Below are 14,732 nucleotides of genomic sequence, written 5' to 3'. Positions count from 1 at the left end.
GCCTCTTTTGTCAAAGATTAATTGACCATATATTTATGGGTTTATTTCTGGGCTTTCTGTTCTGTTCCGTTGATCTGTGTGTCTGTTTTTGTGCCAGTGTCATACTGTTTTGATTACTACAGCTTTGAAATAGAACTTGGAAGTCCAGAATTGTGATGCCTCCACCTCTGCTTTTCTTTTTCAAGATTGCTTTGGCTATTTGCGGTCTTTTGTGGTTCCATACAAATTTTAGGATTGTTTGTTCTACCTCTGTGAAAAATGTAGTCAGTATTTTGATAGGGACTACATTAAATGTGTAGATTGCTTTGAGTAGTATAGACAGTTTAACAGTATTTATTCTTCCAATCCATGAGCATGGAATGTCTTTCCATTTCTTTGTGTCGTCTTGAATTTCTTCTTTCATCAGTGTTTTATAGGTTTCAGAGTACAGATCTTTCACTTCTTTGGTTAGGTTTATTCTAGGTATCTTATTTTTTTTTATGCAATTGTAAATGGGCTCTTTTCGTAATTTCTTTCTCTGCTGCTTCCTCATCAGTGTAGAGAAATGCAGCAGATTTCTGTACATGGATTTTGTACCCTGCAACTTCACTGAATTCATGTATCAGCTCTAGCAGGTTTTTGGTGGAGTCCTTCAGGTTTTCTACATGTAGTGTCATATCATCTGCAGATAGTGAAAGTTTTATTTCTTTGTTACCAGTTTGGATGCCTTTATTTCTTTTTGTTGTCTGATTGCTGAGCCAAGGACTTCCAGTACTATGTTGAATAAAAGTGATGGGAGTGGACATCCTTGTCTTGTTCCTGATCTTAGGGGAAAAGCTCTTAGTTTCTCACCATTGAGGATGATATTAGCTATTGGGTTTTCCGGTATACAGACTATTTTGTTGAGGTATGTGCCCTCTAAACTTACTTTGTGGAGGGTTTTATCATGAATGGCTATTGTACTTTGTCAAATGCTTTTGCTGCATCTGTTGAGATGATCAGTACGGTTTTTATCCTTTCTCTTGTGGATATGATGTATCATGTTGATTGATTTGTGAATATTGAACCACCCTTGCATCACAGGAATAAGTCCTACTTGCTGGTAATAGGTCTTCAAATTTCCTATTTCTTCCTGATTCAGTTTTGGGAGGTTATATGTTTCTAGGAATTTATCCATTTCTTTAGGTTGTCCAATTTGTTGGCATATAATTTTTCATAATACTGTTTTACAATCCTTTGTATTTCTGTGACACCACTTATTTCCCATTTCATTTCCGATTTTTTTAAATTTTTATCTTTTTTTAAAAATTTTTTTTTTAACATTTTTATTTATTTTTGAGACAGGGAGAGACAGAGCATGAACAGGGGAGGGTCAGAGAGAGGGAGACACAGAATCTGAAACAGGCTCCAGGCTCTGAGCTGTCAGCACAGAGCCTGACGCGGGGCTCGAACTCACGGACTGTGAAATCATGACCTGAGCCGAAGTCGGCCGCTTAACCGACTGAGCCATCCAGGCGCCCCTAATTTTTATCTTTTAATATTTATTTTTTGAGAAAGAGAGCACAAGCAGGGAAGGGACAGAGAGAGAGAGAGAGAGACACAGAATCTGATGCAGGTTCCAGGCTCCGAGCTGTCAGTGCAGAGCCTGACATGGGGCCTGAACTCACAAACTGAGATCACAACATGAGCCAAAGTCGGACACAACCCACTGAGCCATCCAGGCACCCTCATTTCTGATTTGAGTCCCCTCTCTCTCTTCTTTTTCGAAGAGTCTGGCTAAAGGTTTATCAATTCTGTTGATCTTTTCAAACAACCAGCTCCTGGTTTCATTGATCTGTTGGTTTTTTTTTTTTAGTTTCTATTTCATTTCTGCTCTTTTCTTTCCTTCTACTAGCTTTGGGTTTTGTTTTTTCTAGTTCCTTTAGATGTAAGGTTAAGTTGTTTGAGTTTTTCTTCTTGAAGTAGGCCTGTATTGCTATAAACTTCCCTCTTGGCACCACTTTTGTTGTATCTAGAAGATTTTGGACCATTGGTTTTTCATTTTCATTTGTGTCTCTGTAGCTTTTTTTTTTAATTTCCTCTTTGATTTCTTGGTTGATTTATTCATTGTTTAGTATCATGGTATTTAACTTCCATGTGTTTTTGGTCTTTCCAGATTGTTTTCTTATGGTTGATTTCTAGTGGTCAGAAAAGATATGTGGTATGACTTCCGTCTTTTTGACTTTTTTTGAGACTTGTTTTGTGGCCTGATATGTGGTCTGTTCTGCAGAATGTTCCATGTGAACCAGAGAAGAATGTGTATTCTGTTTTAGGATGGAATGTTCTGAATATATCTGTTAAATCCATTTAGTCCAATGTGTCACCATTTCCCTGGTGATACTCTGTTTGGATGATCTGTTCATTGATGTAAGTGGGGTGTTAAAAGTCCCCTACTATTATTATTGTATTGATTACTTCCTTTATGTTTGTTATTAACTGTTTAACGTATTTGGGTGCTTTCATGTTGGGTACATTAATGTTTACAATTCTTATATCTTGTTGGATTGTTTGCTTTATGATTATTGTAGCATCCTTCTTTGTCTCTTGTTGCAGTATTTGTTTTAAAACTATTTTTTCCATCTAAGCATTGCTACCCCAGCTTTCTTTTCACATTCATGTGCATGATAAACGTTTCTCCATCCCTTCACCTTCAGTCTGTTAGTGTCTTTAAGTCTGAAATGAGTGTCTTATAAGCAGTATATAGATGGGTCTTGTTTTTTTATCCATTCTGTCACCCTATGTCTTTTGGAGCATTTAGTCCATTTACATTCAAAGTAATTATTGATAGATATGTACCTTTTGCCATTTTGTTACTTGTTTTATGGTAGCTTTTGTAGTTCTTCTGTGTTCCTTTGTTCCCTTGCTCTCTTCTCTCACGATTAGTTGGCTTTCTATAGTGATATACTTGGATTCCTTTCTCTTTATTTTTTGCATATCTATTACTGGCTTTTGATTTGTGGTTACCATTAGGTTTGTAAATAACATCTTCTGCTAATATAGCGGTCTGTGTTAAGCTGGTGTTCACTTTAGTTTGAACCGTCCTTTACTCCTCTCCCACATTTTAGGTATATGGTGTCATACTTTACATCCTTCTATTTTGTGAGTCCCTTGATTGATTTTTTACAGATATACTTATTTCTACTGCTTTTGTGTTTCCTACTTTTCATACTCTCACAGTCTTTCCCAAGAGTCCCCTTTAACATTTATAAGGCTGGGTTAGTGGTGATAAATTCCTTATACTTGTTTGTCTGAGAAACTCTTTATCTCTCCTGTTCTGAATGATAGCCTTGCTGGATAGAGTAATTTTGGCTGCAGATTGTTTTCCTTTCATCACTTTGAATATATCCTGCCACTCCCTTCTTCCCTGTAGTTTCTGCTGAAAAATTAGCTGATAGCCTTATGGGGTTTCCTTTGTATTTGATGTTCTTCTTTTCTCTTGCTGCTTTTAATATCCTCTCTTTATCACCACTTTTTGCCATTTTAATTACCATATGTCTTGGTGTGGACCTGCTGGGTTGATTTTGTTGGACTGTCTCTGTGACTCCTGGATCTGGATTTGTTTCCTTTCCCAGATTCTTGACGTTGTCAGCAGTTATTTCTTCACATAAATTTGCTCTCCCTTTTCTCTTTTCCTTCTGGGATCCTGCATTGCGAATGTTATTACACTTGATGTGTCACTGGGTTCCCTAAGTCTATTCTCGTTTATAACTTGTTTGTCTCTCACCTGCTAATAAGCTCGATTACTTTCCACTACTCTGTCCTCAATGGATATGTTCTTCTGCTTCCTCCATTTATTCTATCTAGTGTATTTTTAATTTCATTTATTGTGTTCTTCATCTCTGATTGGTTCTTTTTTATGTCCTTGTTAAGGGTCTTACTAATGTCCTCCACTCTTAAGTCCAGTAACTATATGATCATTGCCCTATATTTTCTATCAGGCATGTTGCTTATCTCCATTTCACGTAGGTCTCTTGCTGTGATTTTGTCCTGTTCTTTTATTTGGGACGTATCCTTCTGCCTCATTTTGTCTCCCTGTCTGTTTCTATGTATTAGGAAAGTCAGCTATGTCTCCTGCTTTTGAAGGCAGTGGCCTTGTGAAGAACAGGTCCTGTGTGCCTGCAGGACACCGTCCCCTGTTCACCAAAACCTGGCGTTTCAGAGGTGTCTCCTGTGTGTTTGGAGTGCACCTGACTGTTGTGTCTGGGCCACGTTTACCTTCAGTCCCGCTGTCTGCAGTGGCTCTTTGCCTGCTCTGGGCGATGTTTGGTCTCTGTGGTGTTAGTGGGCCAGTCTGGTGCCGCCTTGGGCTTGAGTTGAGTCACACCAGGCATTTGTCAGAGATGCAGTAGCACCGAACTGCAGGCTGCTTTCCAGCATTATCCCCTGAGAAGCTTTCATTGGCGGACAGGGCCTACAGTTAGATCAGCTTTCTGCCCCCAGCCCACTGCTGGGGTCACATTCTGACCTTCCCCTGTCCCTGGGCAGGAGGTACTCTGGAGCGGTGCTGGCCCCCATTGGGGCTGCTTGCACACAGCCAGGCTTGGCGGTGCTGCTTCTGATGGGCCCCTGCCCTGGAGTGTGTGGATGCACAAAGTGCCCAGGGTGTAGGAGTGTCCGTGTTCTCAAGGTTTGTTGGGTCTCCTGGGGGAGGAGACCACAGCGCTGGCACTGAGGCAGGCCTGGCTGTGGGTGTGGAGGGAAATGGCACCTGCCAGGTCCTTTGTTTTGTGTGTCCCGGAGGGACAGACACCTTTGGGAGACTCCTCCAGGACACGCTCTCACACTGCTGCTTCTATGCTGTATCTCCCCTGGGCTGTTTCTCGTGTTGGCTCTTTAAAGGCAGGGACTCAGTTTCCTCTTGACTTCTTGGCTCTCCCAAAGTTGAGCCTGCTGATTGATTGATTGATTGATTGATTGATTTTAGTTATATATTTTTTAAGTTTATTTACTTATTTTGAGAGACAGTGAGAACAAATGGGGGAGGGGCAGAGAGAGAGAGAGACAGAGAGAATCCCAAGCAGGCTCCACACTGTCAGCACAGAGCCTGACACAGGGCTCGACCCCACAAACTGTGAGATCGTGTCCTGAGTCAAAATTGAGACATGCTCAACCGAGCCACCCAGGCGCCCAAGTCTGCTGATTTTTTTAACTTCCAGGTTTTAAGTTTTTCTGATTATAAGAATTCACAAAATTTAGCCTCTCTGGTTACAAAGCCGGTGTTATGTGGATTTGTCTTCCCGTGCAGGCCCCCCTGTGTGACGGTCTGTTTCTCTCCCCTCTTCTGTGCCAGCAGGTTCCTCCCTCTGTGCACAGCCCCACTTTCATTTAGCTCCCCACCCTGTCTCCATACTCCCTACCCTCTTGGATGTAGCTTCTTCTCTACATTTATTTGCAGAGTCTGTTCTGCCCATCTTCAGGTCGTTTTCTGGGCTAATAACACTAATGTGAGTCTGGTTGTGTCTAGTTGTGTCCTGGGACGAGATGAGCTTAGGGTCCTCCTACTGCACCATCTTCCAAATGCAGTTTCTCTGTATTTTAGTAGCACGTGGAATTTCAAGCTTGGTTGGAACTTGGCTTACCTCTCGAGTGTATCACATTTTGGCATTCCCAGATGTTTGATTCATACGCGGATTACTGAATCAGTCTGCAGCAAAGATAGTAGTGATCCGTGTACACTAAGTCTCATTTAAACATAACTTTTACTTGGGACACCTGGGTGGCTCAGTGAGTTAACTGTCCGACTTCAGCTCAGGTCATGATCTTTCAGTTCATGAGTTCAAGCCCCGCATCGGGCCCTGTGCTGTGACAGCTCAGAACCTGGAGCCTATTTAGGCTTCTGTGTCTCCCTCTCTCTCTGTCCCTCCCCTGCTTGCACTCTGTCTCTCTCTCTCTCTCTCTCTCTCTCTCTCACAAGTAAATAAACATTAAAAAAAAATTTAAACATAACTTTTACTTAATAAATTAGGGCCTTTTTTTTTTTTTTTTTTGGATGACTAGAAAACGTGTGAACATTAACAAAAGTTAACTCATTTAGCATTTGTCTCCCTGATAGCTTATGTCTAACTCTGAGTTCATGTTCCATCCAGGGAGGTGGGTTTCTCCTTCATGCATGGTATGAATTTCTAACAGTGATAGTTTATCATTTGTGTAACGGAATTACCTGGGGGACAGGTGAGCTCTCAGTCACTGGAGCTAATGAGGCTGTGGTTGATCACCAACTGACAGAGGTATAGATGGAATCCCTTCCCTGTGGGATAGTAAACATCAAGTCTGGTTCTGTACATGGATGCATTACACTGCAAAAATACAACGATTATGAAAATCACAGGGGAAATATTTATTGTATAAGTCGGAGCTTCCCAAACTTCCTTGGTCCATGATGCTCAGTGTCTTTCCATAGTATCACTAGACCAAATGTTTTTTTTATTATGTTGTAGTTTTTGAGATGTTACCTAACAATTTTTATATGAAGTAGTTAAGTCAAACAACTTACTAGTGGTTCTCAGAGTACATTGCAGATGTCACTGTGTTCCTCTTAAAAACTTAAAATATTCAGGGGGTGTTGTGATGCTCAGGACACCACAGCTCACAGTTTGGGAACTGTAGCCATACGCAAAAAATGTGTGTATACTCTCTGTATGTAACTGATCAGGTTTGTATGTATGTAAACAAAGACTGGAAGAAAACAAAGTACAAGTTATCTTTGGCTTATAGATGATTAAAATAATTTTTTTTACGTTTATTTATTTTTGAGAGACAGAATCAGAGTACAAATGGGGGAAAGACAGAGAGAGAGGGAGACACAGAATCCGAAGCAGGCTGCAGGCTCTGAGCTGTCAGCACAGAGCCTGACATGGGGCTGGAACTCCCAAACCGTGAGACCTGAGCCAAAGTCAGAAGCTTAACCAACTGAGCCATCCAGGCGCCCCGATTTTAAAATATTTAAGCCCTTTTATTTATTTATTTTTTAACGTTTATTTATTTTTGAGACAGAGAGAGACAAAGCATGAATGGGGGAGGGTCAGAGAGAGGGAGACACAGAATCTGAAGCAGGCTCCAGGCTCTGAGCTGTCAGCACAGAGCCCGATGCGGAGCTCGAACTCACGGACCACGAGATCGTGACCTGAGCCAAAGTTGGCCTTTCAACTGACTGAGCCACCCAGGCGCCCCTATTTAAGCCCTTTTAAATCATGTTTTGCTTCTAATTTATTTCTGATTCTTGGGTCTTTGGGTGCAGTCAAGGCTTGTTCTTAGGTCCTTTCTACAGAAAGGAGCTGGACAGACAAGAGGCTTCTGTTAAGCTCTGGGGCAAGAGTAGTGTGGGAAATTCTACTGCTAAGGAACCCAGCCTTTTGTGATTAAAATTAACTGTGTTCTCTTTTAGGACCATAGGGTGTTTTGGCTGATTACAGGAATTATGTTTATGGGAAGTGGCCTCATCTGGAGGCGTCTGCTGTCATTCCTCGGACGACAGCTCGAAGCTCCTTTGCCTCCTGTGGTATGTGGTGTGGAGAGTCTGGCTCGCAGCAGTGCAGCACAGGGGTCACATCTGGGCTTACGTGGTCACAGGCTCTGCAACCCTGAACACATCACTTAATTTCTCTAAGCCTCCCTCACTTTCCCCATCTGCCAGTTAAAGTGCTAGTGGGAGAGTTAAATAATATATGTAAAGTACTTGTCAGCACAGTGCCTGGCACAGTAAACAAGTTAGAAATACTTCTTCCGTGTGCAGCACTGTGACGAGCATTATATAGACAGATATTAGCAATTCTGCCACAGGCTTTGTCATAACCCCAATTGAAATGTAGAAAATGTAGTGTTCTCATCAAGATACAAGTTTACCCTTTTTCTTCCCCTTCTACTCCTTGTTCACACCAGGAGTAAACATGTAAGATACTGATACAAGTCTTACGGTCCTTCCCTCATGTGGTAGGTAGCTATCATTTTACTAGGGGCTTTTCTTTTCAGACAGACACCAACTAAAATGATTAATTTCCCTTCTTTATTTAGATGGCCTCTTTACCCAAAAAAACCCTTCAGGCAGACAGAAGCATGGAAATGAAACACAGCTTCCGGCCAGATGGACCCGGATCAAGCAGGAGTGTCCTGACAACCCGGTAGAGACTGGACTATTTTTTTATAGTAGTCACGAGAAACTTCTGATACCTTTATTTTCTTTTATAGAATCAGAGACTTGAAAAAAATCACTGATACTTAAATTATAATGTCTGATAAAAATATTAAGGTACTCACAGTACTAGAACTTAATTGCAAAGTACTTGCTTTGTAAAAGGCCAAAATTCTATCTTCCACAAACTGAAAAGGCTGTTTTTAGAGACATGATGTGAGGCATGGAGAGACTGATTTATACATATCAAAAAAAGTACAGCCTCACTCCCAGCAAAGCCTGAAAACTTGATGAACCCGTGTGATGAGACCAGGTAGTGGCTCTTAGGAAGTTCCCAAGAACAAGATTCCCTGTGCTGACTCTCAGGTGACTGGAAAGGTAGGAAAATCTATATTAACCTCAAAACACACTTGGAAAGTTTGTGCTTTAAATCAGTCTTTTTTTGAATTTGCCTTTTTATATAAGGCAAATAAAAATGAAACGATTGAACATCAGCTTACATGGATTCCATTTAATCAAGATTTCACTTTCTTGAACGCTGGAACAATTTTTCTTTGCTTGGCTATAACACAGCCTTTAGAAATAGTGTCAAAAGAAACTATTTCCCTTCTGTTACTTGGTCGTTCCCGGACTTTAGACAGAGGGGTCACCTCGACCACCCCCGAAAAAAAGTGTACATAGCCACAGATGGGCTTCCTAAAACCAAAAGGTGGATAAACTTCAGAATTTCATCTACAGTCAGGTTGGGATTCAAAACTGTGGCTATTTGTAAGTCTCAAAATTGCTATCCTACTTACCATCTTAACTACCATTTTTATATTTTCTGGAGGTTAGTTATGCAGAACATTATAGCTTTCCTTCCCTTCAAAAGGGACATGGAAGATTCCAGAGAGTCCAGAGCAGCTCTTGTACTCCAAAGAACAAATATGCCACTGATGTTGGGGTCACCTGATACTACAATAGGATGTCATATGGGGAAGTTTAGGAGTCCATTTACCAAGTGGTTTGGTGATAGCTCCTGGAACAGCATTTTTATTCCTAACTTGAAAGAAAATGGATGAAGTTGTCAATTTTCCCCACTCCCAGGTGTGGTTACAGGAGGCCTGCAAAGGTGGAAGATAGAATGGCAGGAGCTGTGGCCTGAGCTCAGGGCAGAGTGGCCCCCAAGTACGCTCTGTGGTGTGGGTGTTGGGACATGGATAGACATGGCTCTCTAGTGTCCTAAATCTGTGTGGTGGTTTTCAAGACAAAGTCTCTCTGATAATCCTTAGATTTCACAGGACACTCTTTGGCCCACCTCAGAGCACCTGCTGCTGGTCTTGTGCGATCACTGTAAAGTAGGTTATAAACATTTACTGTGACAGGGGAAGAATTGAAAGCCCAGAGGACTTTAATTTGACTGAGATCAGACACAATTGAATTTTGGCCTTTTTCCTTTTGGTGTGACTTATGTTTGCAGACTTGGGTAAAATAATTTTTTTGATGAGTCCCATCTCGTCAATAAAAGGGAAGTGGCAATTACCTCCTTAGTCTGCAGAGAAGTCACTGATGGTTTATCAGGTTCTGTAAGGTGCTCACATCAAGGAGGATTTCAAAAATGTCAGCTAGCTCTGCTTAGCGGACAGTAAGTAATAAGATGGCCTACACTGAAAATTACAAAGTTTAGTGGTTTTAAATTTTGAAACAGACTGAGCACATAAACTTCTGTAAATAAACGATAATACCAAATACTTGGTTATGTAAGCGAGCAGTCTTATCGCCTGTTTAACAAGTTCAAGGAACAATATTCTTCAGACTGTCCATTTTTGGAAGGCAGAAAATAGCATCCTAAAATGACATCTGAACACTCGCTTTATTCTTGATAAACCGATTGTGATGAATAACCACTAAATAAAAAGATAGTGGGGAGTCATTCTAAAAGTTGTACACAGCTTTATTTTTTGGAATTGCAATGTTAAACACACTTTAAGTGGTGCCTGTGGAGGTGGGCTAATGGATGGTGCCTGGACCGGGGCATTCAGAGATCTGAGTTTATTCCAAGACCCACTTCAGATCTTTCTAGATCTGCAGTACAAAGGCATAAAACCATTCTGATCTCGAAGCAAGTTGTTACATATACATAGAAAAACAGACCGCAAGTATGTACATGTGTTTTGATATCTTGAAATAAAGGTAACTAATTATTAAGTTCAGATTTGTGTTAATGAGAGCTTAAAACCCTACAAGATGTTTCCATTTCTGTTATGCATTTCAGAATCCATGCTGAGAACTACAGTTAGTGGAGTGAAAATGTAACCACATAATGCATTGGACTCTGTGCCAGGTTGACCTCCGACAGTAGGAATCCAAATTAGCACTTCTGAATATGGCTAAATGTCCTATATAAAATCCTACACGAAAACTTGCCTCCAACCTTATACATTTTAACCTTCTCTGCCTGGTGCTTGCTATCTGGTATGTTTAAGCATTAAGAAGAATGTAAGTCGTTAATGATCGTGTTTCAACACAGGCCCTATCAGTGAAGCGTGGATGTCTTCCGCGGTGCTGGCAGCGTAAAGGAACCCACGCTTGTAAGGAAAGGTCCAGTACTAGACAGGCATCCGTTCTGCACTCAGACTTCTCAACTTGTATTACAGTCAACTAATTTCTGGGCCCTAAAGATGAATTTCCCTTAAACTAAAAAGAATAATTCACATAAGAACTAGCAATAATTGTTACCCAAATGAAACCAAATGGTATTTGTGCTTTTTGCTGTTCCCTAGAGAACCATGCAGATGGCCTGCCTCTCTTTAGGAAAGGGGACAGTCACAGGACTCATCCAGAGGTGACTTTGTGTCCTGTTTCCCTGTATGTACTCACCTGTGCTCACAATTAACTCTAGTAGCTTTCCCTAGATGTCTAATTCAACTTTTACTCTTCTGCTGGACTCCTTCCTTGGACCAGTCTCTACTCTGCCTCTAGAGAAGCTGGGTTCTTGTCATTACTTCTCCCTGCACTTTTAGTACCTTTCACTAGTGTGCTTCCCTGTTACAGGATCAGTAGTAATGGTTTCTCACATTTTTAGTGAAGCTAAAACCCTGGGGTAGATTCCTTTCCCTTAACTATGCCACACTGCAGGATTGGCGGATGAAATCTGCTAAAACCAGCCCAGGAACAAGAGAGACCAAGGCCTGCTTCTCTGCCTGGTCCCTTGCAGTGGCCACTGGCTCAGGCCAGATCTCTTCTCTCTACATAGTTTGTACCAACTCAGTGCGACAGCAGCTCCTCTTGGGAGGTCCTGGAACAAGTGGAAAGTCACTAGATGCCACAGTTAGGACAGCTGCTTCTACAAAAGCATTTGAGGGCACTAAAAGGTAAGGAGGTTTTAGTCTTGTATTTATCCTTCACTATACGAAACACTGAAAATGAAATAATCCTCCCAAGAAGGGACCAAATCAGGTACAGCAGATGCCTTTGCAGTTGTGAGGTTATCCTTCACCCCCTTACTTTTCACTATACTAGTTCTCTAATTTGTTTTCCTATATACTACACTATTTCACTTTGATTGGAATGGGTCACTGTTTTTAAAAGGAAAATTTTAGGAGAAATTGTGATAGAGAACCACAGAGAGAGAGGTCTTTCCAGGCACCAGAAAGACGTAGCTAGTCCTGTGAAGAGGAGAGACATTGTACAAAGGTTTGAGCACAGGCAGTAAGTCAGGAATAAGTTTAAATGCAAGGGAAGCAAGGACTGAAACTCTGGAAGAGGAGGGGACCTGGCTCACCAGAGCCCCTGTCACCGTCTACTGCATCGTCATCCCAGACGGAGACATCTCTACTCCCAGGAGCCCTGCCCCCAGCAGGAACGCTCCCCCTGGAGATGACTGGGCACAAGAGACGGACAGAGGAGGACAGCCTTTAGTCTAGGCCAAGGCTGTAGACGTGAAGTGCCCCAGAGAGTCGGGCTCCCAAAGAGCTCCTTCCAGCAGCAACGACAACTTGGTTCTGCAGAGGACACAAAACATTTTGATGATTCATAATGCCTTTAGTTTCTGCCATAATCCAAGCATCACGTTATGCTCTGGTGATAAGATGTTGTTTAAATCCCGCATTCTCAGATCTGTATGTTCAGAAAACCAGGGCTGAGGAAGTTCCGTCCCTTCTCTGGGGGCAGGCCCTGCTGCTTGAACCAGTTTCGGAACCGTCCTTCAGAAGTGTCTTCAAAGCCTGCAGCCAGTGTTTAAACTGTTTTCCCTGGGGGCCGGTCTACATGCTGGGAGCCTGGACTTGATGATCCTAAACCCAGGCTGGCCAGGGTCCAGCCGGCCAGAGCAGGGAACGACCGTGAAACGGCCAAACCTCCTGTGAAAAGTTCTACTGATTTGATTTTGAGAACTACAGATGGAATCCGGAAGTAATAATGGCTAACATTTCCTGACCTCTTACCACACTGCCCTTTGCTGTTTTATACCCTAGTGTCAAAAGGAAAAATGAAAATCTTGCCTTCCTCTTATTTATGGAAGTATTTACTTGATTTGCCTGTAGTTTAGTTTCGTAGTTGAGCTTGGTCTCCATTTCACACCTTCCTTTCCTGCCTCCTGTCCAGCTAGTCAACCTCCTCCTGGTTCCTGGCAGCTCACCTTCCCCGGCTCCCGCTTTCTGACTGCCTTTGGCTCTTGCTCAGCATACGTGGGCCTGTGTTACCGGGCACATTTCCACCTAGACGGCAAGCACCTGCGTGCAGGAACCAGACGTCAGGTTTGCGTGCTTCTCCGGGGCGTCGTATGACACAGCGCGGCCAAGGCTCACCTGTGCGCCCCGTCCTGACTCTGGCTTCACGCTCTCGAGTCTTCAGACTCCCAACCTGAGCCTCCGTAAACCGCCACTCTGACCGGCCTCAGCTGGTCCGTGTCCAGCTCTAAGCTACTCCCAGGCTCCCATCCCAGGTGTGTGTTGGGGGGGGGGGGGTTGGTGCAGCACATTCAGTGTTCTCCCCAGGGGAAGGGTCGTTACAAAGGAGAACGTGCAGCGTTGTACGCAACCATAACTTCTAGATGATCTGTACCACTCCTCAGGTGGCAGAAGGGATGCTGGGTATGTGTGATTCTTACATGATACATGGGTTCTTGATAACCTCTAACTTTGAGAAAATGCATTTTAAATGCAAGCCAAGCTTACGACACATTCTGTCACCAGACATTCGGAGAATCCTCCCATAAACTTCATCTCTTTTTCTGGATAACCCTAAACGTTTACTTAACCAGGCTTGACTATATAGATGGTAAAGCAAGAGCCATCTGAACTGGTGGCCACCCGAGAGCAGTTTCACTAAACGGCAAGAAGCTGGAGGTCACCCGCCCTGCCACACTCCATGATCTATGAAGGCCTCCCATCCCACCGCTAGTACTGGTCAGACTTTCAGACTATGCTTTAGCCTTAATCCTGTCAACTTCCCACGTGTATAAATCTTGTTTCTCTCTCAAAGCTCACATAGTTCTGTAGAACATCCTCTCCTAAATGAATGAATGGGTTCGGTACTTTAGTTTTATATTTGAAGATAAAACTCTTTAACTGCTGTACCCATTAAAATCCAAAATGTGCATACCTTTTGGTCTAGCAGTCTGCTAAGAATATCATTAGCAGCACAGTTTCTTGTAATGGTTAGAGAGAGGGAGAGAGAATTCCAAGCAGGCTCCATGCTGTCAGCACAGAGGCTGACACAGGGTTTGATCTCCCCAACTGTGAGATCATGACCTGAGCCCAGATCAAGATTATCAGATGCTTAACTGAGCCACCCAGGCACCCTGAGGCTTGCACAATTCTATAAAAATGGAAATAACGGAGAAAGGGAACCAAATAAAACCAATACGATGCAGCCATTGAAAAGACCCCAACAGCTCCATGTGTATTGGTCTGAGAAGAGCCATCAGATGCTATAGAGCACATGGAGGTGACGAGGCTGGGCAGGTAGAGCGCGTGCACGCGCACGTTTACGTGTTTGTCCCGGAATCTGGACGAAACCGTGCCAGCGTATTAACAGTGGTTATCTGACATGGCGGGGTTTGCAAACTCTCTGAAAGGGCCAAGATGATGATTACTTCAGGCTGTGGGGGACCTCGGTCTCTGGGACAGCCAGTCGCCCACCATTGCATTACAGTAGCTGCCACAGAGACACGGGAGCAGGAATGTGTTCTGATAAAACTAGGGACGCTTCATACAAGTCTCAGGTGTCACCCAGCCACTTAAACTGTAATAATCATTTTTAGCTCATGGCCTGTACAAAAACTAGTCCCACAGGCTGTAATTTGCCAGCCCAGCCCTGAGGGTTGAATGGGAAAGTGATGAGATTGTGTATGGATGTTACTTCCTTTTTTGTGTTCCTCTTTTTCAAGTACAATCTTTTAGATGAAAGACCACCCCCCCCCCCAGCCTTAGGATATAAACCTCCAAAGGACAGTCTTCATACCCACCTTGTTTTTCGACCTCACGGTAATCACGGAGCTCCCAAACCTTGAACTTGCCTGTAAAGCAGTGTCTGTTAATGGTCTTTTGAAAACATACTGTGATATCTTATCAGTTTAAAATAAGGGAAAGGGCGCACTTCTGTG

General features: G+C 42.8%; 2 protein-coding genes across 10 annotated transcripts in view; one reads left to right on the top strand and one right to left on the bottom strand.

Annotated features, from left to right (window-relative positions):
• Positions 1-14,732, top strand: part of MRS2 (magnesium transporter MRS2) — a 49,950-nt gene that overhangs the window by 27,877 nt on the left and 7,341 nt on the right. Inside the window, exons 10-13 of one of the 5 annotated variants that reach the window (XR_015250979.1) lie at positions 7,403-7,516; positions 8,029-8,135; positions 10,401-11,499; positions 12,731-12,850. Coding sequence is in view for 2 of the 5 variants with exons in the window: in XM_086706125.1 (XP_086562251.1) it covers positions 7,403-7,516; positions 8,029-8,135; positions 10,401-10,425 (246 nt within the window). In the remaining 3 variants the exon portion in view is untranslated. Of the gene's footprint in view, positions 1-7,402; positions 7,517-8,028; positions 8,641-10,400; positions 12,236-12,730; positions 12,851-14,732 lie in introns of those variants that run through there. The other 4 variants (XR_015250980.1, XR_015250981.1, XM_086706125.1 and 1 more) reach the window with 4 other exon arrangements.
• Positions 10,059-14,732, bottom strand: part of GPLD1 (glycosylphosphatidylinositol specific phospholipase D1) — a 68,908-nt gene continuing 64,234 nt past the window's right edge. For all 5 annotated transcript variants that reach the window (XM_086706117.1, XM_086706119.1, XM_086706118.1 and 2 more), the window contains 2 exons: positions 14,595-14,645; positions 10,059-12,129 (listed from right to left, as the gene is read on the bottom strand). In XM_086706117.1, the coding sequence (XP_086562243.1) occupies positions 12,043-12,129; positions 14,595-14,645 (138 nt within the window). In that variant the 3' untranslated portion in view covers positions 10,059-12,042. The remainder of the gene's footprint in view (positions 12,130-14,594; positions 14,646-14,732) is intronic.

Source organism: Puma concolor, chromosome B2, assembly GCF_028749965.1.
Source record: "Puma concolor isolate L17-30 chromosome B2, mPumCon1.1.hap2, whole genome shotgun sequence".
NCBI lineage: Eukaryota > Metazoa > Chordata > Mammalia > Carnivora > Felidae > Puma > Puma concolor.
This window is presented reverse-complemented; position numbering and strand designations above follow the sequence as displayed.